General features: G+C 39.7%; 1 protein-coding gene and 1 long non-coding RNA gene across 5 annotated transcripts in view; one reads left to right on the forward strand and one right to left on the reverse strand.

Moving 5' to 3' along the window:
• Nucleotides 1-4: 4 nt before the first annotated feature.
• On the forward strand, nucleotides 5-8,390 carry LOC137443900 (uncharacterized). The gene is made up of 3 exons (XR_010988017.1): nucleotides 5-396; nucleotides 3,138-3,387; nucleotides 8,188-8,390. It is a non-coding gene; the product is annotated as an uncharacterized lncRNA (long non-coding RNA).
• The window catches only part of TBC1D2B (TBC1 domain family member 2B), a 33,114-nt gene continuing 12,890 nt past the window's right edge, over nucleotides 4,483-24,706 (reverse strand). The window contains exons 3-14 of one of the 4 annotated variants that reach the window (XM_068144083.1): nucleotides 23,697-23,862; nucleotides 21,112-21,269; nucleotides 20,727-20,953; nucleotides 19,422-19,814; nucleotides 17,951-18,061; nucleotides 16,143-16,336; nucleotides 15,177-15,671; nucleotides 13,356-13,473; nucleotides 12,580-12,765; nucleotides 11,252-11,373; nucleotides 8,099-8,334; nucleotides 7,764-7,780 (exon numbers count right to left, since the gene is read on the reverse strand). In XM_068144083.1, the coding sequence (XP_068000184.1) occupies nucleotides 8,139-8,334; nucleotides 11,252-11,373; nucleotides 12,580-12,765; nucleotides 13,356-13,473; nucleotides 15,177-15,671; nucleotides 16,143-16,336; nucleotides 17,951-18,061; nucleotides 19,422-19,814; nucleotides 20,727-20,953; nucleotides 21,112-21,269; nucleotides 23,697-23,862 (2,366 nt within the window). In that variant the 3' untranslated portion in view covers nucleotides 7,764-7,780; nucleotides 8,099-8,138. Of the gene's footprint in view, nucleotides 8,335-11,251; nucleotides 11,374-12,579; nucleotides 12,766-13,355; nucleotides 13,474-15,176; nucleotides 15,672-16,142; nucleotides 16,337-17,950; nucleotides 18,062-19,421; nucleotides 19,815-20,726; nucleotides 20,954-21,111; nucleotides 21,270-23,696; nucleotides 23,863-24,706 lie in introns of those variants that run through there. The other 3 variants (XM_068144082.1, XM_068144084.1, XM_068144085.1) reach the window with 3 other exon arrangements.

Below are 24,706 nucleotides of genomic sequence, written 5' to 3' on the forward strand. Positions count from 1 at the left end.
TTTCAGTCGGAGTGGATGGATCATTCACCACCGCATCACCGGTGCACAGACACAAAGCACTCACCAGGCACTGCCCCGTGTTTCTTCCTTCTGGGCAGCAACTGGCCCAAAGTTGAGTAAAGCACTCATATTGCCTCAGTTTTCAGCTGCAATACTACACAGCAGTACAAACTCCTTATTTATTCCAGAAATGAAAAAGCCCTCATCTCAAAAACAGTGACCTCACTTGTTTGTTCTTTTGTGCTCCATTTCATCAGTGGTCAAGCTGCGGTACTCTGCAATGACAACGGAAAGCTTCATCAAGAAGATGTGGACCAAAAAATGACTGCCTGAACATGTTGCCTGTGGGCAGGCTACACGGCCAACATCCCCAGCATCTGGTGTCACTACAGAGGGGTAGGTCTGCATTCCCACATGGAAGGCCCTTGCAATGCCTTCCTCTCCAGGCTGATTAGGGAATATCTCAGAGATAGGATATAATGCCTTCTGCTTTAGTAGATTCAGGATATATGAAAATAGTACTGATAATGCTGAGGAGCTGAATTCATTAGAGAGGCACTTCATTTGCATAAGCTTTGTCATGTGAGCCTCTGTCATTTATTATGTAGTCTGAAAAAAAATCAACATTACTTCAGTGAAATTCCCTGTTGTTTCAAGAAACCTTCGTGACAATAAATGGCAGAGGTTGGCAGTCGTCACTGTGGATCCCAGATGAATTATCATACTGTAACAAGCATTTGCAACACTGTTCCGAGTAGCTGGTTGGCTTCACTTGTTTACTCTTCTATCTTAAAGACATTCCCAAAATCTGCAAAACTAGATTTTCTCCCTCTTTATTTAGCCTACAGTAATTGCAATATATACTAAAATAATTTGGGGCAAGCTAATATCCTGTATTTGTTAATGAGAAATTATGTGGTATTGTTCACACCTTGAAAATAAGATAGGGATGCCAGGTCTCTCTGCAGTTAAGACAACGCAAAGCCATAGCAAACTATCACACATAATCAGGCAGGCTTTCTCCATTGCCAAAAGGCAGCGCTCTTTACTTTCACACTTCAAAAGAAATTGTTGTGGTGTGCTCCAAATTCCCCTCTCCCCCATCTCCATTAGAGAAGGTTTGAATGGAGAAAGACAAAGGTGCGCAATTGCTTCCCCTTCGCCTGGGGATAGGTAATTAGTGCCCATTCACGGCTCAGGGCACTGAGGGGCAGAGGTCCCTCACTGGCATACACTGGTGGGGGAAGTCCGCTGGGTTTGGAAGCTATGATTAGTGGGCTACTTCATGCCCACTATACATTGGCCTTGGACACGTTGTCCAGAAACACCTTAAATAGAGCGGCCAGAAAGCGATCCGGGCTCTCGCCGTCACCTTGCTGCTGCTTTCGCTGCTGCTCCTGCCCTTACTCTCGCTCCGGCCTTACACCTTGATCGCTCCACTGAGACCTGTCTTCTTCCTGGACCCTGCCTGCCTGAGGTCCTGCTCCCTACCTGCCGTGAAACCTGTGGCTTTCTTGCAGTGCTGCCTCTCTCAAGTTTTGCCTCGAAGCATCCGGGTCTACAGGCACTTTGATTCTGGCGGTCCTTTTCCTTTGGATTATGCTGCATTATCCACAAATTGGATTATAAAACCTGCAGTTCCTGGAGCCTGCCACCAAGAAGAGACCTAGGAACTGATGCCAAATTCCTTCTCCGTCCTCATGAGTAGAACCTGGTGTTCTTGTCAGCTTTCCCAAGGTTCCTGGCTTGCCTCTGATTATAAGTGGGGTGAAGCTGTTTTGTGGCTTAGCCTTTTCCATTTTCTGAATTCTCTAAATTGTACTGAAGTTGCCCATAAGCATCCTGGTAGAATTAGCAACCAAGCAGAACCTGTAAATAATCAAATAAGTTTTATGCCTAATTTTGGGGTGGGGTTTTCAGGAAAAATAAAGGTAACTAAATTTTTATAATTCCTGCCTTGTCAATTCAGCCCCTATCAAATCAGAAACTTGGATTCAGACTTGTTCCAAGAGGCCTGAACTATGCCCCTGCTTGCCTGCCCTGGTGTTCACAGTCCAAGAGTTCCACCCATCTCTCCCAATCCCCGAAGGAAAGCGACTGCATCTGACATTACACAGAGTAGAGGACAGGAACTGGGAGCAATAGTAAAAGTTTCAAAGGGCAGTGGAAGAGCTAAGAAGTCCTTGAAAGGGAAATAGGTATTTCATTCCTCACCTTTAGAACTGCAATGTGATTTGAGCATGTGACCATCACAGCAATCCTCCTACAGAATTTTTGGAGGAAAAGGCACACAAGGAAGGCAACAACTGCTTTTTAAATCAGGATAAGCTCTCCCTAGACCCTGAATAACCTTGATTTGAAATGAATATTGGCTGGCCAGCCCAGCAAGGACTCCAAGAAGAAAAAGGGTAGACTGAATCTCATCCCTATTGCCATGCCCACAGGGTCTGCAAGCAAGAACACAGGCTCTGCTTAAGTAAGGTATTGCTCTCAGATTGTTCTTTAATTGGTCAAACTTCTTTGTAACATCTTTGGCAACCAGGGCAAAAATCTTTATGTGGACACAGGACAAGAATAGTAAGGAAACCTCAAAGCAGAGTAGTGTTTGAAGCAGGCAGCATAAATGAAGCCTGTAGTGTCTGCTAGCCAGGCATTTACCAGTCTCCTTTAGGAAGTGATAAAGAAGAAAGCCCATACCTTGTGTTTCCAAAGGGGCAGTCCCAGGCTTAAATAACAGAAAAATGTCCCTTGCATTTATAAAAACACTTTATTCAGCAATCACAGTGTCTGTAAACATTACTGAGTCAGTTCACCAGCTCGAATCTGGAGCTTTAGAGGCAGAAATATAACTTCTGTACACACAAAAGGTAACTGCATTTGAAACGTGAAGGCAGGATGCAGTCACTCAAGGCTAGGACTATCTCAATTAAGGTCAAAGGCATTTTCATTCAGCAGGTACATTCTAGCATTGAATGTTTCAATTCTCTTTACAACAGACTAATTTAGGGTAGATAATAAGTTTTTTTTACTAATCCCCTGAAAAGCTAGCATTGTAGGTGAGTGTAACTGTACCAAAGTATGGGTTTACATGACTCTACTAACTTCCTTGTGATTAAACCTTTTACCTTCTTTTCCAGGGGAAGCTTCGAAAGCAGAGCACACCCTTCCTTTGCATTATCTGAGTGAATGTAGTTCATGTGTGAGAACTCTCAAAGCTTCAGCACTACATGGATTCTGCTTCCAATGAGGTCAAGGAGCTGCAGATAAGGAATCTATGTTCAGCACTTCTAAAAATCCCACAGAATGAATACCTGATATACTGCAAGACCAGCAGACTTGGTGTGGCTTCTGCATCTGAGGTATCCAGAACAGAGTGAGACTCTGCAGGTATTTGGTGTCAGCTCAGAACACGCAAGCTGTGTTTATCCTTTCTAAGTTAATGAGTTTCTTATGAGTAAGGTATTTAACAATATAGATCAGCTCTATAGGCATCAGATACATCCACATCCTGGTTACAATTCCACAGAGAACAGATGTCACAAGCTAAGTCCAAAGGAGGAAGCTGGAGCCTCAGCTGTTCTTCAGCAGGCCCCAGCAGCTGTTAGGGCAACACAATCTACTGAAGCTAAATATGCCAAGTCTCCAAGTGAGGATATTGATCCCTATGCAATCTCTTCCCAGAATTTTCTGTTTATTGCTTAGACTTAAATTTTCAGTATACAGGATATGAAGTCCTTCAGCTATAGTCATGTTCTGCCTCAACTGCCACTCTGTCCTGTTTTGCAGTCTCTTGGAATACATTTCCATCTCTGCCAATCTTTACTCTTAACAGCTTGTCATTCCACAGCAGAGACAGAGGACAAGAACTGCACACTGTTCACCTCCACAAAGAAAGATATGCTTAGATCTGCTATTAAAGTGATCTCACAACTCTTGTTTCTCCTGGCTCACAAACACTTAAGTTTTATATATGAAGTAGCAGAGTTACTTGATAGCCTTTTTAAGGGAATCAAGGTAACTCCAAAATGCAAAATTCTCATTTGAAAGATGGACACTGAGGCTAGTTTTCCAAATCAATTCAATACTTAAATTTATAAAGCAGCACAAACTATGCAATTGGCTAGCAAAGCCTCCAGCAGAATATCAGTACCCAAACCTACTAGAGAAGCTTTTGGTGTCAAGAATAGGTATGTATGTTCCTTAGGAAGTCTGTTTCCTAAGAATGCTCATGCAATTTTAATCCCTCCTCCTTTTTCCTCCTCTCCCAAGACACAGAGGACACCAATCATGAGTGTACCATTCAGCATCACCTACATGCTACAGTTCATATCTTCCTGCTTCAAAGTCAATTTTGCATTTATGTTCCTGTCTTGAGAGGCTCTCAAATCACATCAGACAAAACCACCAGCTTTACTACTGGTTTGTTCTCATGGCACCCGCAGTTATTTCCATCTGTTATGGGGGAAGGAAAAAAAAAGAAAAAGAACCAGTGCAAGTTGTAAAGTAATAAACAATTTATTTTTTCTTTACATGAATCTTTATGAAAATAGCATCACTTAGTTTTTGTGATTCAGATTTCTTGTACCGCATATTGCTGATTTCTAACATGGCACTTATGGGAATATTCATTTAAGGGGCTACACATGAACTTGATTAATTTCACATTTCTCAGTTAAGCATGACTGAACATAGAACACCATCAAATTTAAGTACATTCATTCCTAATGTCTTAAGGAAGAAGAAAAAAAAAAATCTTTCCCTTTCTGCTGAAATACCTTATGTTTAGAAAGACTGAGGGGAAGGGAAGACTCTCTCACAGAAGACACCTAAAGGGTACAGAAAGTTCTTTTTATCAAGTACATTACTGGTAAAAAAATACCACCAAACAATCTGATAACACTGGATGATAACACTGTCTGTACACATGTACAGGTGAAGCTGAAATACTGTGCAGTTTTAATAGCTAGAGGTGTAGTGCACCATTTTTTTTGCCTGCTAAACAGAAAACAACAATGTTTTAAACAACCAGAGGTTTCACTGGAATGCTATGTATACATGTATGAAGATGGAGCAATATTCTCCAAAATGCAGCTCAGTGGTTTGGTTTACATCACATATATCGAGAGCTATGCATAACGAACTTTTGGAACCTAAGTGCATGACCATGAAGGTAAAAAATAGCCTTAACAGTTTTTATTTACATTAACAGCTCAATTTCCTACTACGTGGTTGTCAGGAATGTAAAATCCTCAAGCACTGTTTCAGAAGCTTACCCCTAAATACAAACACTTATCTATGCAGTTCAGCTTTTGCAGGCCACTGAATCTCCAGTTTTTGCTTGGTTTCACTAGGTTTAAATGCTGCCTATGTATCTGGTATACACAGTTACTGTCTACCTATCTAACTAGTTACTACCCTTCGAAGTTACCAGATCAACCACCACTAGAAAACTAGTAGTCACTCAAAGATATCTGTAACAACAAGGCAAGCTTCCCTTGACCCTGCTTCCTGCTCTATGCATCTCATTTTTGTTCTAGTGGTCAGAGGTTAGATGCCTCAGCAATTTTTTTACTTTTTAGCTAAAACATCAGTAATGATGCTTAACAAAACAAACCCAACAGCTCACTGGGAACTTGTGTGCAACATCATCAATTCTTATTTGCAAATTAAGAAAATACCCAGAGAAAGTTTATGGAAATCCTGTCATTTAACATTCATGTATTAGAGTTGGTGTAAGAAACAGAGCTAATTGGTTTTACTGTACAGTTGGATAACAACTTATGTAATGAAACACAGCAAGAAAGACACACACAAATTTAACCATCAGCACAACTGTAAAAAAGAAATTGTCCTGTAACGCTGCAGGTTCTGTTTGGTTAGTTAGAGACTTTCCAGTACATTTGTGCTTCACAACTTTGATGAAATCAGTCCTGAAGTCATAGGACTAGGGAAAACCCAGAGTTAACTGACTTGTAGTAACAGGATATGGACATACTTCCAAATTCTTCACTTTAACATTTCAACTGTTTGCCACTAGAAGGAAGATCTCCAGCTTAGAAAGATGTAACAGTTGAAAAACAAGACTGAAAAAAAACAATCAAAAAGCAGACATAATAGATTGATTTAGAGACCAGCTCTTTCAAAACCCAAGACAGCATAACTAGAAATTAGAAAACCTGGTCCCATTTTTTATATTCAAACACTCACGGTAAGTCAGGGAAAAAAAAGAATACAGTACATGCAATAATAAGAAAAACCTACCTCATGAACTCAAGTACACAAGCAAGAGTTACAAGAGAATAAAAAAACCAACAACCCAAACTACTGCTTCCACAGGACAGGACAGGGGACATTTTACAAGAGAGAACATACAAATCAAGATGGTCATACTATGAGTCCCTCACTGGCAAGAATTTGGTGGCTAATTAAAAGTTATATGTCATAAAGCAGAAGCATATCTTTTACATCAAGAGTAATCCTGCAAGTTACAAGGCATACCACATGAAGTATTTCCCTTCCAAATAAACTGACTGTAATATGCTTAAAGATGACTATAAATACATCCTAAAGCCTCAAAAATGTGCTGTGAAACACAAGCAGGATTTCTTTCTGCACGTGCTTAAGTTTTTAGAAGCAATTCCATGAGCAGACTGATGGAAATCCTGCTTGCTCTCAGAAAACCAAAAGAAAACATATGAAGTAGAAGCTTAATGCAGGTCTCTGTTCCTGACCACCAGGTTTCTATTTTGTCAATTAACCACTTCCCCAAAGCTGAGCTATTTGCTGCCCAGTATGTGAATGCAAGTTTTACAACACATCCAGACACAACATTTAAGTCAAACATTTCTGAGGATCTAACAGCTCAAGAAAGAACACTGAAAAGGCCAGATCATAGCCAGCAAGAAAGAAGCCTTCCTCATGCTCAGAACCATTTAACAAGTACTGCTAACCATCAAATGAGACAGAATGGCCTCCAGTTGCACTTCCATGGTCAGAAACACCCTAAATGTTTTCTTACAACTGACTCATAGGATGTGCATGCACCATGCACAGCCAAGTTAAGCACATGAAGAGAATACTGCATTCTTCTGCTGGAAAAGGATCCTGAATTTGTGCACATGCTGCACTTCAGGCTCCTTTGATTGATAGATACATATGTGTTCTAGGAACCCTATTGCTACTACTACAGTTACACAGTCATGCAAGGAAAAAAAATGCTACGTTTCTTCACAAAGATCACGACTTTTTTCAAGCCCCAAAATGGAAGAAGCATTCAAAAAAAACCCAAACATACCTTCAACAAATACACAGCTAATTAGATAATAAAACCTGGTACTCAAGTGAAAAGCTCCATTCTTCTCCCCTAATATCTGGGGTTTGATTGTGGCTTTTTTGAGACACTGCAATTGAAACAGTGAATAGAAACAAAACTGACTAAATGGAACTTGATCTATAAACCCCTCTGCATATTTACCAACACAGCTGCTCAGAAAAGCGTAAATGATGTTTGATATCAGCATTTCGTTACACACTAAACATCCAGTGACAAATAGGTACTCATTTTACCTTTAAGTATATAAATCCAAGTGTTCTGTTTGATGGTCCACATATGTGACTTCAGGAAAAGACAGGGGAATGTAAAAGTTCTTCCTGTGCTTCAGTCCATACTTTTCTAGTTTGTGACCTCAAGAACAGTTTATTCAAGGACAACAGGGTGAAAACCACTTTAACAATCAACCAGAGACCAAAAAACAGAATGTTCTCCCACACTGAACCTGCACTAGAGGGGGGAGAGGAGGGAAGCCAACTGTCAATCAGTGTAGCAAACAGAGGATACACTTAGTACTGTTTCACATACAGGCACTAACATGGCACTGCAGAACACCTGGCGATTCAGCTAAAGGACTAAACTGAGGGTGATATTAAGTGCTCTACATACAAATCTATTAACATAAATGTAAACAGAGTGCTTGGCCTCCATACAAAGCAGTGTTTCTGAAAGTGCTGGGGTTTGGAAATCTGTCCTGCATATTTCCAAAAGCAACTACTTTACATTCTGTTTGACAGGATTTATAAGGTGTTTTGGAGAATAACTCACTTTGGTCACAATCCCAAAGAGAAGTTTTTGTTGAGTAGTTTCAGCTATCCTCCTCATCATCACTAATAAGGTCTCTTTTTTCCACACAGGTGTCTCGTTCACGCAGGAAGTCCTCACGAATGGCTTCTAGTTCCGTTAGTTCAAGACGCACTTTCTCCAGATGATAGGTCCTCCGGTTCCTGATCTGACGTAATGGAAAGGGATTCAGGTCTCCAAAAGCAATAGCAGTCAGTTTCCTGCAGGATTACACAAAGTCAGAAGACAGCACTTCCTATTTGATCGGTTTTAAAAATCAGTTTTGGACTTCATCCATAAAACATTTAGGATATGGCTCATACCATTGGTCTCCTTCACATACCTGACAGGTCTCAGATGGCACTACAAGAAAATTCCATAGAGCATTCCAGGTTTAGAGTAATTTCAAATGACAAAGTCTTATCAAATGTTCAACAGTTCACAAAGCCACCAGCAAGCCTACAACCTTTGCAACACTGAATAGATGTAAGCTTGGCTAATTAGAGCTTTTTTGGCTAGACTGAATAATTGCACATCAGGTTACCCAATTACAGACTGGGTAACTTCCTCCCTACCACTCACTGAAGCTTGCTCAATCCCAGGACACTCAGCAGAAGTTGTCAAAGATAATGAAGTGGTATAACATACTAGGTAAAGCCTGAGATAATACAGATATAGACAAGGATAATACCAAACTTGTACAAACCAAACTTTATGATACAGTGAGAAAGCTCTGCAATTCTGCTGGCTGGAGGACAGGGATCACTGAGCTTGCCAGATCACATAGCAAAGCACCACAAGAGTATCCATCACCACTCCAGAGTCATGCTGCATTATACTGTCATTCAGCCACAGCAAAACTAGTCACTGCTCTGCCTAATCAGTCCAAAGACAGAGTTAACTGAAAAACCCAACAAAAACAAACAAACCAACCCAAAAGAAAACAACAAAAAACACCCCAAAACAATAACCCCCACCCAAAACACACACCACCACTCATTATTTGCTAAGGGGAACTGAAACTTAACTTATGTTCATCTGATAAGCTAGAATATCTATTAAGAAAATTTACTTGGACTGTTTATTTCAGACTAAACTCTCCCTATGTTTGCATATTTGAGTTAACAAGAACTATTTCCTGCTATTTATAAACAGAACATATTCCAACAGCCTCTCTACCTGTGCACAGCATGACATCAAATACAATTTCCATCTGTAGAAAAACATCTCACTGTGACACTCTGTAACCCACAGTATAATTATGCATGTTTGCAGAGACTTTTCTCCACCAGAGAGCTTAAACTTCCAAATTCTGTGCAAAATAACTTTCTAACCCATTCAGGACGTCTGTCTAATGAGTTCTACAAAAATAACCTTTTGGAATTTTCTGTCCACATCAGGAAAGACATAATTCTACATGCTCTTGTATTGTTTAATTTCTGATGCTGTAAAACTTGTACAAAAGTGGCAGAATACGAAACCAGGTGGTTTGAATCACGCTGTATCAGTTCCAGCCGGCAAACTCATGTCCCCTAGGTGGCACTATGCCACGACTTCAACTTCCATGCCTCAAACACTAGGAAAATAGATTTACAGACCAGCAGAGTGTATTTGTATTGTAAATACCTTTAAGCACTTAATTCTGTCCTCGACTGAACTCACTACCTGCCAAAGGTGTCCCATTGGCTCGTTTTATTAACACCAAAATGAGATCTCTTTCAGCAATATTAGAAATTTCTTAAATAATTTATTTCAGCATCATAAAGTTTAGGCAGGACAGCCAAGTCGTCATTTCTGTCATATAATTGGCAAAGGAAGGGAAAAGCCAAATCTGAAGCTCCAATTAAATATACAAATTTTGTTCAAATTAGGTAAGAAGAAAGAGATTTAATTTTTCCTCCTCCTCCCTCTCCCCCTTTTCTTTTCCATCTTTAGCTTCTGGTGATACTGCTGGGGTAGTACTGGTACTATACATAACGCATTTGATGATAAACTATAAAAAAGCCCATTTACTGATTATGAAATATCCTCATGTTGGTTTTATTTCTTGTTTTGTTTAAAAAAGAAAAACCCATGTGCACCATCTCCCCAACATCAAGTACATACTTGTCTGTCATCCCAGGTTTGGAATCAGAGTCAGCATTTATTTTGGTCACAAGCAGCTGAGAACAACAACTGCCCAGCATTTTTCATATCAAAGTGGGGAGTGCCAAAATACAAACCAACATGCAATTCCTCTTCCAGAGTTTTTGGAGAGGTTTCAGCAGAGGAAGCAACATCTGCTGCAAGAGTTTTACCATTTAATCTGTTGAAGAGCATTCCCCCTGCATCAGTCCCAGCAATTCTTTTTAAACACACAGTCAGATTATTCAGTTTTAACTTCTCTCCACTCAAAATAGAAACACAGGAAATCAAACCAATAAACATCTCTTGCAGTAGGAGCAAAAAGACACACTTAAGTTCCTATCAAATTTATTACAGTAAAAAGAAACACCTCGGATTCCAGTTATACTAAACTCACAATCAGGGAGTTTTAATATCTGTGCAAAATATTTCTGGACTTTAAGCCAATGCCAACATGACTTTTCAAGATTAATTTGCTACTCCACAAACTATGAACCTAAAAACATTAAACCTTAATTTACAAATTGTAATTCCTATGAAAGACTAAAGAATAGCAGACTGTCTCATGTGCATTTATTCTGCTTCAGGGTCTATCTTAAAATCAGCTGGAGTTACATGACATTAGCCCATGAACTAATAACGCAAAAGAGATTAAAGTCTAGCAGGTGATAGCTCACGTTTTCAACAGTTGAGCCAGGATGAGTGTTTATTTGTGGTAAAACATTTCACAATGTAAGCTGTATCTGCAATGCAGAGGTAAATTAAGTGTTGCTACCATGACACAATTGCTAAACACAACCAACATGGCAAAGTAACCTCTATCAGACCTAAAAATTTAAACCTATGCATTCATCACTTGTGGGTTTGCCTCTGCTAGATGAACCTACTAATGAGAAACCTTAGTAGTTGGTTTCATCTCTTGTTGCCTTATATCTAAATTAAGATCTAGATTAAAATTAAACAAAATAAACATGACATACTGCTTTCAATTACATATAAGTTTGAGGTACCCACCTGGCATCAAGTATGGTGCGTGTGAAGTACCGAAGGTACTTGAAAATGGACATCGAATCCTGCAGTTTTAAGATTTCCTCTTCATTGTATTTAAAAAGTGCGAGGGCAAATCGGAATATTACCTGATAAAATTACATACAAAGTTTAGTTCTTAGCAGGAAAAGAATGCACTGGTTCTCACTACTATGTCTTAGGAACTCAGAATAGAATAGAATAAACCAGGTTGGAAGAGACCTTCAAGATCATCACGTCCAACCTATCATCCAACACCACCTAATCAACTAACCCATGTAACCAAGCACCCTGTCAAGTCTCCTCCTGAACACCTCCAGTGACGGCGACTCCACCACCTCCCCGGGCAGTCCATTCCAATGGGCAATCACTCTCTCTGTGTTAAACTTCCTCCTGACCTCCAGCCTGAACTTCATCTGGCGCAGCCTGAGACTGTGTCCCCTTGTTCTGGTGCTACTCTTCCTACAGGCTGCACCTGAACTATCCCATCACATGCCCCTCTACCTCCTGTTCCCTGCCACTGACTGCCCTACTTCCAAAAGCTGCAAAAAACCTTCTGTTGTGGCCTGTTATGAAGACAAGATGCTCTGCACTTCTACCCAGAATACAATATTGGCTGCCTTCACAAATACCACGATGCTTAAAACTGATCTGAATGAACACACAAGCGAAATACTGCAGCATGTTAGAATACTCAGATGATACCACCAAGAAATCAAGAAAACACATTTTAACTCCCCCTTTTCTCTCCAATTGCCTACTTCTGCTTTAGTGTTATTACTGTGTTTCAGCCCAATGGTTTTTTTTACTGCATGGATTTAATTTCACTGCAGTTCAACAAGTATGAAACACACAAATGTCATCCCCACCCTTTAATTTATGGGAGCACAGCTCAGATAGTCATTGCTTGTATTTTGTACTTTTACTAATCTGCAGAAATAAAACAATTAGTTGCGGCAGAGGCAAGTTAAACATTAGTACTTGGTTGCAACTGATTTTTATGTCTTTTCAATACTTCTAATTTCTACCTCCTTTACTTAAGTTTTCTTCTTTACATGAGTAGCTCTTATTTTAATATACTACTTAAAACTGATTGACAGCTGCATGTAGGCATAAACAACACTGCCTGTAGCTTTTATTGTTCAAAGGTAAAAAAATAGGTAGGTGCTGAAAGGAAAACGTTCAACATTTAGAATTCTTCCATGTAACTCAAGCTTATAACTTGAACACAGATAACATGGAAAATGTTTTGACTGGTTTACGCACCTTCCCTCCCTTTGGTAAAAAAACCCAGCAACTTCTCTCATTCCGCTCACCTTTGGTCCCTCATACAAGAAGGAGTCCCAGATTTTGAAAAGGATGTCGCTAACCACACTGTCCACAAATACAACCAGGAACCAGTTGAAAGTTATGAGAGTGTAGTCAACTTTGTATTGCTCAAAATGAGCATGCAGTCGTGGAAGCTTCTCACTCATTAAATCCTTGAATACTCGCTGATCAACCTAAAGAGGTAACAAATATGGCATTATTGCTCCTAATTTTACAATACGTATGTCAAAGAAGGGCTGTTAATCTCTAAGTGCAAACTCTTCATGAACTAACCCAGGAAATCTTTTGCTTCCAAGTCACCCCCAGCCTTGTAGATACTTGCAGATCCTGTGTTCCTACTACAGGTCACCAGTGCTGCACTCGTGTAGGAGCACCAGAGCAGTGAACAAGCTGGGGAAAGACTCAAAAGGAGGAGGCAGCACCTAACAGCCTCACCAGGAAGCAGAGAAATGCTACACCGTATACTGCTCACAGTACTGTAAAAAGCATTTCCACCTGTCCTCCCCCCATTTTAGGGAAAGAAATGATAAATCAGTTCAGTGTTGCAAAGCTAATTCAAAAGGAGTTAACGACCAGAGCTCCAAACAAGTCACGGAACTCCTACTTCAGTATTGGCAGTCCTTGTCCAGACAAGGGCCCTGGTGCCTGGAACTCACATCTGTCAACACATCCCCCAGAAAGGCCTATCAGCCAGTTTTAAGGGATTTTTTTCAAGGAAAGTTGCAGTTTACATGAACAGCCTTTATTTTAGCAGAGCACATACCTGAGATCCTAGAAGTGTCTTAGTATAATAATCACGAGGCATGAAAACTTCAACTATTGTTACTAGACACCAAAATGCATCTTCTTGTTCCAAATAGAGAAGTGCAATGGCTACCAATCTGAAAAAAAAGGGTTTATTGGGAGAAAAATATTATTATAGCATCACAAAATGGATTTAGAACAATTACAATAAAGCCTTTACTTCTGTTCAGCAGAGACAAATTAACAGGAGAGCACTAAACAGCAAAACCATTAATTAAGATGGGACAGTGAGCTGTCTTCTCAGCCATGCCAAGTATTTTTATTGAGTTCAGTAAAACATCTAAAAGCAAAAACCAAATAGCCAGACACCATTTTTCCAGGAATTAAGGTAAAATTATTTAGGACTTGAGAGTTCTCAATTAACTACCCTGACTCCCAGACTTTTGTCTTTCCTTAGTGAAGTGGAAAAAGAACAGATGGTTCTTGCATTTCATACACATTTAAAGTTTACTAAGAACCCTTCTAACAAGTTTTAATTTACCTTATTGAGTACAACGTAAAGTAACACTTCTGTCTTAATCTACTATTGTTTTTAAGGAAATGCCTTGATTATTTTTTTCAAAGACCAAATTTGTTCTAAGTACTTTTTAAAGTAGTAAACAAACAAAAAAAAGGCATCAACAAGATTCCTGGTTTTCCCATTTCCAGTGAGTGTTACGAAAGAGAAATAAAACAGGTACCTTCATGTTACTGATAGCTATTTGAATATGGGAAAGGTACCTTCACTGTATTTCTCCAAGTAAACTTGGTTTACTTGGGGGTGTAACTACACAAATTGCTTCTGATGTTAGTGAATAAAGTGACCACACTTTAAAAGCTACAGATGATTAAATCATGGAATAAATTGCTAATATGCTTCTGACTTCTGCAAGTATGCCCAAATGCAGAATTATTTACAGTGAAACCACAAATACAGCTGGTACACAGGAAGGTCAAATTTAGCAAAAGCATTTCTAACACCTAGTCACCAGAGACATTGCTCCAAGCCTGCAACAGCTGTGCTCTTCACACATTTTCTGATGTGTCAGCAACAATATTAATACTACAAATGTATGTTTTACCTACAGGATATAACGGCTGGTGATGAATACTCAGAAAAGTTCTTACTAAGTTATCCACTACCCCTACTACTGCTACCAGCACGCTATCTCTGTTACACTGCCTCTATTCTACTACTTCCTTGGTGCAGTTTCAAATAATAAAGGTGCACTAGTTATAAAGTCTTTTATTCAGTTCTAGTACTTAAGTTATAATACTGTAGATACCAACTTGCGCACGATCGTGGGTTTGAGAAGTTTCTTAAACTAACACAGCTGCTTCAAATACCACTACAGAGCTCACAGTGCCAAAACTACTTTGGGAAATTACTTCAATTTTTTCTTAGCACTGTAACGTGGGAATCATCCTTAAATTCATTACTGACATTCCGACAGAAGACACTGAAAGAAATGTTTAAATCTGTGGCCTTTACCAAAAAAGCTAAGACATTTTTGCACACAAAACCCAGAGGATAGCCTACAACTAATATGAAGGCAATATACAACATTTCAGTAATTACAGTTCCAGTCCTTTTGCCAAGCTGATTTTACAAGTTTCATGGTCCAGGTCTTCTGCTTTCACATCTATGTTTGGAATATTTTTTTTTTCCTTACTAAAACATTATGAATATACAACCCATAAGGCTAATAGCTGCCCAAAAGCATATTGGTATACACGGGATTTGAAAGGCTCATTAAGCGTTTCACTGCATAGATGTAACTCCAGGTTTGCAAAACCTTACCTATTGAGCCCTTGGCAATATCCTATATCGGGATTTCTCCAGGAAAATGCCAGCAGCACATTTCGTAGCTTCTGGATCCCTTCAGATGTTGGGGAGGAATAATGTTTATTGTTTGGCAAAGTTCTCAAGAGATCCAACTCAATTTGTTTAGATGCAGGATTTTGTTTCTCCAGAGCATTTTGAAGCAAGGTTTGGAAATACCCAGGAACAGTGCTGTCCTTGAATTTTTTAACATGCAGATTGACACACCATTTCCATATCTTGGAACGATGTTCATGTGGAATTCCAGATCGAATAAGATTCTTCAGTTCCACACAGCGAATCATCTCTCTATTCATTGTGCTTGCAAGGTAGTTTTCCCATTTTACTCCTGTGGAAATCTCTCGATTTTCACTAAGAGAAAGGGACTTCAGGTCCAAAGCACGTGATTTTGCTACTAGTTTCTCCTCATCATCATCCTCTGGGACTGTCTGAAAACCATATATATCATATTCACTGAAATGGAAGAAAAAAAGAAGAACAAAAAGGCTTTCAAAAATGAGTTCAGTAGCCCTGTAATTCATCCTGTTCACATCCTAAAATCACTTCAAATATCTCTCAAGCCACTCACCATTGTTCCAAAGTATATCTTTCATTTAGTAATTGTTTTTCTAGTTTCACATACAAAAGAATTCAATTCATATCCCAATATATTTTGTAACACAGATAAAGCAATCTAAGAGCATAGACAAGTTTGACTACAAACCCACGTATTCAGTAGAGCCCACCTCAGCAGCTATCTGGCAACATTAAAGTGTAAACTTTAGACTTCATCTCAAGTCAAACTGTACTGATACAGCCAATAGGGTTTCATAATGATACTGTTATCCATGAAGGGTATATACACCCCATTGCAAATACACCCCATTGCCTGTTTTCCAGTGCAGGAACTGGGCCCACTGACCTACTCTAATAGGACCGAATTACCTGACCAGATGAGGTTTGAAAAAGGCCTGTTCTGGTTGTTCACTAGTTTCTGCTTTCAGGGCATCTTCCAGCAATTGTGTGATGACCTCGCGAGAAGGACTTTGTTCCTCCGAACAAACAGGAGTTTTCATTTCTTGAAGTAGGATCAAGTATTTACTTTCTATCTGACAGAGTTTGGCTTCCAAGCTTGTATACTGCAGAAAACAATATATCAAGTCTTCAGAAACTTACCTTGTACTATGGCTCATTTAAAATCTGGTTTAATATTAGTTTATGTGGCTTAAAAACTTGTAAGACAAGACCAGTTAGCTCTCCTTTCTCTTTTTTGAAGCACCAGAAAACATAAAGCAACCCTTATGTGTGGAAAATAAAAACTACACATCCGTTTTATTACACTACTGTAAAATTCTAGATAAGAAGTACTTGAGAAAGAAAGCGCAGATAGTTGTGGCTTTTAACAGGAAGGCTTTTGAGGCACAAGAGTGACTCAGATTTTTCTAACATGTGTTTTTGTGTGTGGAAAATTTGAGCAAACTTTATCACATGAAGCACAACTCAACCATTTTGTGTTCTTAACAGCTGTAATCTATGCGTGTTTGACCAAAAAGAACCTAAATGGCATTCTGAAAATAGGAGTTAGGCAATACCATGTACAAATTCTAAACACATACTTCTGTGCCAAAAAAAAGAGCACTCAGACCTGGCTACTGTGAGCATCATTTCCAAAACACAGAGCAAAGCCACCAAACCACAGCCACAGCTGTCTTGCCTCAGCTAGAGTGTGCGTGCACTTTTCCTAGCCCCAGGCAATTGAAATTATCAGTTAACTGCAACTTCTCTACATCCAAATCCATCTATACAGAAACAACCTTCACAAGTTGCATTCACCACACTGTAGTCATCCCTTATACTCAGGAGAAAGCTCTACTCAATGACATATCAAATCCTTACACGTGCTACTCTTTATAGGCTTTGAGAAAATTAATACACCATTAATTCTGAGGAAACAATATTTTCCGAAGCATACATGCCTGGGTGTATGCTATGAAAGTTCCACTGCTGAACATGATTTTGAAGTCAATTACTGGACACAAGACCCCACCTGGAGTACTGTGTCCAGTTCTGGAGCCCCTATTACAAGAGGGATGTGGAGGTGCTGGAGCGTGTCCAGAGAAGGGCCACAGGGATGATCAGAGGGCTGGAGCACCTCTCCTATGAGGACAGACTGAAGGAGTTGGGGCTGTTCAGTCTGCAGAAGAGAAGGCTCCGAGGTGACCTAATTGTGGCCTTCCAGTATCTGAAGGGGGCCTACAGGAGGGCTGGGGAAGGACTTCTCAGGATCTCAGGTAGCGATAGGTCTAGGGGGAATGGAATGAAGCTGGAGGTGGGGAGGTTCAGGCTAGATGTGAGGAGGAGGTTCTTCACCATGAGAGTGGTGAGACTCTGGAATGGGTTGTCCAGGGAGGTGGTTGAGGCCCCTTCCCTGGGGTTGTTTAAGAGCAGGCTGGATGAGGCTCTGGCCAGCCTGATCTAGTGTAGGGTGCCCCTGCCCATGGAAGGGGGGTTGGAACTAGATGATCCTTGTGGTCCCTTCCAACCCTGAATGAAACTATGAAACTACTTTCAGTAAACCTTTCAGAAAGATTAGTCTGCAAGGACTGGTTTGGTCTTTTTTTTTTTTCCCCTTTTAACACATTTAACTACTACATTTCTGGTCCACATTTCTATTCCATGTGTAGATTTACAACTGAATTTTTGAAAACTGCTTCAAACATTGATAAAATGAGGAGATGCTGCGTTAGTCTGACCTTTGCCTGCCATTCTCTCTCTCTTGCTTCTGCATTTCTTCGTAGAGCAGAAAGTTCCAAAATCTCCTTATTTAAAAATTTGTTCTGGGTCTTATAACCTTGAAGATTGTCCTGTTGATAGAAAAGCAAACTAGATTTTTAATAAAAGGATCTTATAAAAGGGTAATATCCACAAGAAAGTATACCTCAGAATACAGAACAAGCAACTGCTACTAAGACTTATCGTCAAAAAACCCCACCCAAAACAACAAACCCAAACAGGATCAAACTGAGCATTATTTCTAATCTTCGTGTAAGTCAAACGCAAATGCCAAAGATGACCAAAGGGCAGTGCTGTGCCTCATTGCATCTCTTCCAGTGCTACATTCCCTGCAGAAGGCAGCCTCAACTCTGCAAGGCTGCAGCAGTGGGGAGGAGAACAGAAAGCTACATGCTGAACACACCAGGGAGGCCATGGTGCTGTGCAGCAGCCAAATGCAAAGCACACAACAAGCAAAACAAGCAGGGGCAAATGCCCCTTGAGGTTTGGTTACCCTCAACAGTCCTCATTTGAAGTACAGTTTGATGTCTGCCTCCATACAAAAACATACATCCTCAGTAATTACTTTTCTTGAGTAGTCCACTCAGATCCAGGCCACAAATATTAACTCCGAAACCTGAGATTGCAGGATGAGGACATGTTGGTACCCTCCCAATAATTACAATACTCCACAACACCTACAAGCTTTCTGCCAAAGCCACTAATTACTAGTTGCAATTATATTTTCTAAAAGTTCCCAGTCTCAGATATAGAAAACTATGGAAGCACATACATATTTTACGTGACTCAGTTGTATTCCAAATCCCTTGGAATGTTACTGAGTTTGGAATACAACATTTATCCAAAGACAACAAAGCATGCTTAGAGCAAAGGCGATAACTTCAGTAGCTCCATTAAGAACTTTTGACACATAGGTGTCAAATAGGTTAGAGAAAAAGAAAAGCGTTGACAATATCTGGAGCAGCACTAGTTAAACATTTTCCTGTACCTCTCCTTTTTCTCCTTGGGAGTTTGCCTGTTTGCCTTTGCCATTCCACATGCTCTTTGTTTCCTCACTTTTGACAGTTAAAAAAAAAAAAGGAAAGAGCAAAGAGCAAGCTTTCTGGTTGCTTTCCTCCATGCTTTTATTTTCCTCTTACCCTTACTTTTTCCTGCTCCTTATTTCTCACACCACTCCTTCTCCACAACAACTGAATTACTTAAAGTATGGGACACTGCAATATATATGTACATTCTAGCTCAAAGTACCAAAATCCTATTTAAATTGTGACATAACATCTTAAAGTGTAGATTCCAAGAACAGAAAGCCTCAGCTGATAAGGATCTTGGAGGAATGTTGTAGCGATCTCCTCAAACAGTACAGCAGACTAGATAGTAAGTTTTTACAGGGAGTAGATTCCCCTATCCATTAGACAGGGGCACTGCTCTTACTTTTAGCCTGTCCAGCTCCTGTAGTTCCTTATTAGTACAGGTGGCCATGGAAGAATTTACTGCTCCACTTTGAGAGGATGTAACGTCCTCACATTCACTGAGTTGACGAGAGAGTTTCATGATCACTTCATCTTTAGCTTGAATAGTTTCCATCAACATACCCAGACGCTCATTGAGTTCTCCAACTTTACATTTCAGGTTCTTAACTTCCTGCTGGAGACTATCTTTTTCCAGATTTAACTTTTCAAGTTGGTTGTTAAGACCCAGTATCTGGTCATCTTTTTGGTGCAACAGCTCTAATTTGTCTTTGGGAACGCCCTCACAAAGACGGCTTGTGAAGTATTTATCATATTGGGAAGATCGGACTGTTTGTTGCAGAAGTCGCACAAGTTCCTGAGAAATAAAAATAACAGTAATAAAAAACAAGACCACCACTCTAATGAAGTTTTAAGTTTCTAAGGCTCACAACATACAAATCTAATATCAAGCAAAAGAAATCTTTGCAATGGGCTCTGCATCTGAATCACAAGCTTATAAAAGACTTCATGGTGGTGTTTGAATGAAAAAAAATAAACATATGATGTAATTTATAGCAGGCTAACACCTTACAATAATGACAGGCCTATGCAAATAGCTTAAGCACCTTTCGCTGAGCTAAGGATCCTGCCTAGAAAGGCTCTAACAGGTTTGAGAAGTGTAGTTGACAGTTCTGGCCCTGCAGCTACTTGTAAATTAGAAAAGATTTACTTCTAAGAAGCCCTGTTCTAAGAACACTCACCATTCTAGTCTATGAATCTAAGATACAAAGGAGGAGGACTTCAGTCCAAAATATAACATTAGAGAATGAATAAGGGAAAGGTAACTAAATGACCTCTCATTAACAGGCAGAAAATGTAGGAGGGGAAAACCAAAAACTAAACAAAACCAAATGAAAACCAACCAACCAAAAAAACCACCCCACCCCCCCACACACACCAACAAACCCTCCCCAAACACGAAACCAATAAAAAAAGGACTTCAGAAGTTCCTCAGTAATTACAGGTACTAAGGGTGAAAGATGCTGTCATTATCAACCAGGAGCCTGACAGAGGACACTGAGCAAGTCAGCTTCAGAGAGTAAGAGCTATAAACCAAGTCAATGAACACGGTGCAAGTGGAAGTTTTGTTCAGGGATCTAATCTTCAAGAGCTGTAAAACAAGGGCCATTTAGCACCATTGTTCTATGACAACCAAGCAGTTCAATGCAGTTAGGCACACCTGCCAGATCCATTTGCTTTTGTGCACTTTGCCTGAAGACTTAATTACCTTTTGGCTCAAAAGATCTTTCTTTAGCTTTTCCAACTCCTCTTGCTGGCTCTGATACTTCAATTGCAGTTCAGAGACTAGTTTGTTGCCATTACCAGCATACCACTCAGTCGGAGAAGAGTCGCTGCTGTTCCGGCTTTTGCTCGATCCAATCATGTCTTTTAATGGGCGCCTTGTTTTGTGTGGAATGCGGCCAAATTCGAATGGAAAAGCTGAACTAGTCAGTCCTGCATAAAACAATTTCTTCTAGGTCAGTTCACTTGGTAAAAGGACATCTGAAAGCATTCAGACTTCCTTTTAAAAATACGCTCATTAAAATTAGCCTTTAAGCAGCATTTAAACAGCCCAACACAACAATGTTAAACATGCCTCACTTTCCATCTACCTTTACTTCCTTCTGCCAGGTGTTTCCTCTTTTCTTCCAGGGCCATCGAGTCCTCCAAGTCTTTTGGGGTTGGATCCAGCAATTCCCACTCTTCGGTGGTATAGAAGACACTCTTGCGGTTTTCATTATTTCCTTTTCTTAGAGAGGACATTGAATTTCTGAGAAAAAGACGGCAGCTTCTGGTCACAAAGATTTCTCCACTGGGCATTCTTTTTATTAAAGGGGTTTTCAAGGCAACCACTGCCACTGAAGCAGTGCAAACTAAAAATAAGCTAAAAACCAGACAAACCTACTACCAAATAAAAACTCAGGAAAAAAAAGCACATCCTACTAAAGAGCACCTGCTATCAACAGCACTATGACTCAAAACCCAAAGAATTATTTCCCCATAACAGCATGTTAATATCGAGGAGACCACTACAGTCTTCTGTGTCATCCTGGTTTATCCTCGTTTTAGCAGTAGGGAAAACACAAAACAAGATTAAGACTGAGAAGCAGCATCTCTATTGACCAGCTATTCTAGCTCAGAATTTTAGGGTAACTGCCAAGCATTAAACAGAACAGCATGCAGTCAAAAGGCATGTATGTTACAGCTTCATATTCTGGATTAATGTCAAACAGGGTAGTCCAAGAGACCTGTGGTAGCTGAATTGCTGATGACAGACTCCTTAAAGGTTTTCTTTCCTAAGGTGGAATGATGCCAATTATCTGCAAGAACATTTCAGAGGCAACCTCTAAATTCCAGCCAGATAATTCTATGGAAGAACAATACATTTCACAAGCAAGATTACCCTACCCAGCTTCCCCCACAACCATCACGCAATCACAAACAATTAAGCCAGTACTTATGTCCATTGAAATAAAATAGATGAAATTGGGTGATGGCTGACATATTTTCTAAGACACCCAACATTACTGTGTGTCACCTGGCATCTCTAAAGGTATTCTCAGAACAGTGGCTGATCTCTCACTATGCAACTCCACAACTGCTTGTTCTGCTCTTGGTCAACTTCAGTATTTAAAGCCTGTCTGAACATCACCTTTTAAAGCTTGAAAGATCACAAGGAACAAGAAAACCAAATTATTTCTAGTCTGCTTCCAAAACTGCTGTTAGGCCCATGAATAATGATAACTGATGATTAATTTTTCAAAGGTTTTTGCATAGGATTGTTAAGGGCACCAAAGCACAACTGCCTCATGGTTTTCTACTAGATTAGAAGTAGGTAGTAGAACTTAACATACAGTATTTATTTCCCCAAGCACAGTTTGACAAGTACAATTGGGTAAACTATGCACATTCTGATCACATAATCTAATCATTCTGTATTTTTATACGTTTGGGCTTTGGTTTATTTTATGATTATGGAACTTAAGTTTATAATTCAGTACGTTTTGAAGTCTATATTCTGCATAAGTAAGAGATATGAGTAGCTGACAGCATAAAGATGAAAGAATTCAGAACTAGATGTCTCTACATGCCAATTAGTACTTGAAAATAAATCTTAAAATGTAGAAAAGCACCATTTCAACTTCAGTTATTGTAAACAACTGTTTGCAGATAGCTGTTTACAAATGCCTGCAGTGACAGGACAAGGGACAAACTAGAGAAGAGCAAATTTAGATTGGGTATTAGGAACAGCTTCTTTACTATGATGGTGGTGGAACACTGGAACAGGTTGACCAGGGAGGTGGTTGGGGCCCCATCCCTGGAGATATTCAAAGTGGTGCTTGAAGGGGCTCTGGGCAGTCTGATCTAGTTGAGGATGCTTCTGCTTACTGCAGAGGGGATTGGACTACATGATCTTCAGACATCCCTTCCAACCCAAACCATTCTATGATTCTATGAAATACATAGCTTAACTCAAACACACATTCCACCCTTTTCCCCCCAATTACTTTACTATTGCCACCTAGAATGCAAATGTAATTATTATAGCAATAGCGTCTGTCAAACACATCATAAGCTACAGCTCTGCACTGTGGGCTGCAATACCCTTTCAGCAGAAGATCCATCAATGTGGGCAAAGTGTAAAAACATTTAGAAAGAAACTGAGAAGTGGTAACAAGAGAGCTGAAAACCAGTAGGACTGCTTTCCTTAAAGCAATTAATACTAAAGAGTAAACTCACTAAGAATGAGGGGATGAGATGTGGGTTTGCTGTTCCTAAGAAGGGCTCTGATACAGGAATTTAGACTATACCAATTTCAAATCTCTGCCACGTGCTTTTATTTTTTTTTCTTAGAAAACCAGAATGATTTATATTGATAATCACTACTGAAAAATACTTCACAAGCACAAAATGCTATGACTGCTCCAATGCTAGCATTTAGCAGCTCCATTAGACAAGGAAGGATAAAAAACAGTATTAGCTGAGAAGGTAACTGACAGCTTGCCCTTCAAACTACAAAGTAGAACAATGAAACAGTTTACTTGAAGAGATACAATCCAATGTACTGATCCACTCCATCACTCCCACGTCTTCTAACAAGCTCCACCTACCACGTCCACAGGTCCTTCACAAGGAGATAGTCTCTTCCAGCAACTAATAATCTCATGATAACTTTCTCTTATGCTCCCAAACTTACTTGATTTCAGTACTCCATTGTTTAAGAGAGAAATTGATGGCACTCGGTTGGACTGGTGCAGGTTGGGAAGCTGCTTGTTCCCCCACCAGGTCTGTAGGAGAGGTCTCCACAGCTAGAACATTCCTAGCTCTCTCTGCTGAAGCATTTTGATTCAGGCTACTCAAATCTATGTTAAAAAATAAAAAAAAAAAATGAAAGAAAAAAAGAGAGAGAAAAATCAGCAAAACTTTCAGTAAGTGTAAGTTGCCGTTTCCCCCCAGCATTAATTTTGCCAGACCAACTCAGAAGCAAATGAAGCTGTATTTACAAGCAAAAACTACACTCTACAATGGAATGCAATGAATATGCACAAAATAAACAGTACTGACAGTATTATGCAGACATTTAGCAAACAACATGAAAGCCCCCCCTTCCCCAGGTCACAGACCAGAGAAGCCATTCCACTGCCCCCCGATCCCCCTGTCCCACAAGAGAGAGAAGCAGAGAGAAAGCAGTGGGTTAGACTTAACTAAACAGCTCAGCCAAGGCCAGCTGACAAGCACGTTAATCTCTCCCAAGTGAAGCAAACAGAGATCAGAAAAGAAGAAAAAAATTGGTTTGGTACAATTCATACTAGGTATTTCTCCAATTAATTTGTTTAGAATAATCTTTTGCTTTCCTGTTTACACACAACAGTGATTTATTTATATTTTTCTACTTTTCTGCTTGAAATCTGTAAATAAATTTTAAAAGGCATAGCCTAAAACCACCACAACAGTGATGATATAATGTCACACACTACTAGGGCTGCTAGTAATGTAGACAGGGTTTGGTTTTAAATGGTAACATAACTTTGTAAAACAGTATGTTCGACTAAACTTTAAAAATAGCAAAGCGAGCTCAGCTCTCAATGCAGTCACATGTTTCTGATAATAGGACTCATGTGATGCTCATGAAGTATTATTTACAATTTCAATTAGCCAAAATGGATTCATCTAGATCAAGTAATAAAACATAAGGTGGATTAATTA

The sequence above is a fragment of the Melanerpes formicivorus genome, unplaced genomic scaffold (assembly GCF_026170545.1).
Source record: "Melanerpes formicivorus ecotype bairdi unplaced genomic scaffold, bMelFor1.0.p_v2 SCAF_10, whole genome shotgun sequence".
NCBI classification, from domain to species: domain Eukaryota; kingdom Metazoa; phylum Chordata; class Aves; order Piciformes; family Picidae; genus Melanerpes; species Melanerpes formicivorus.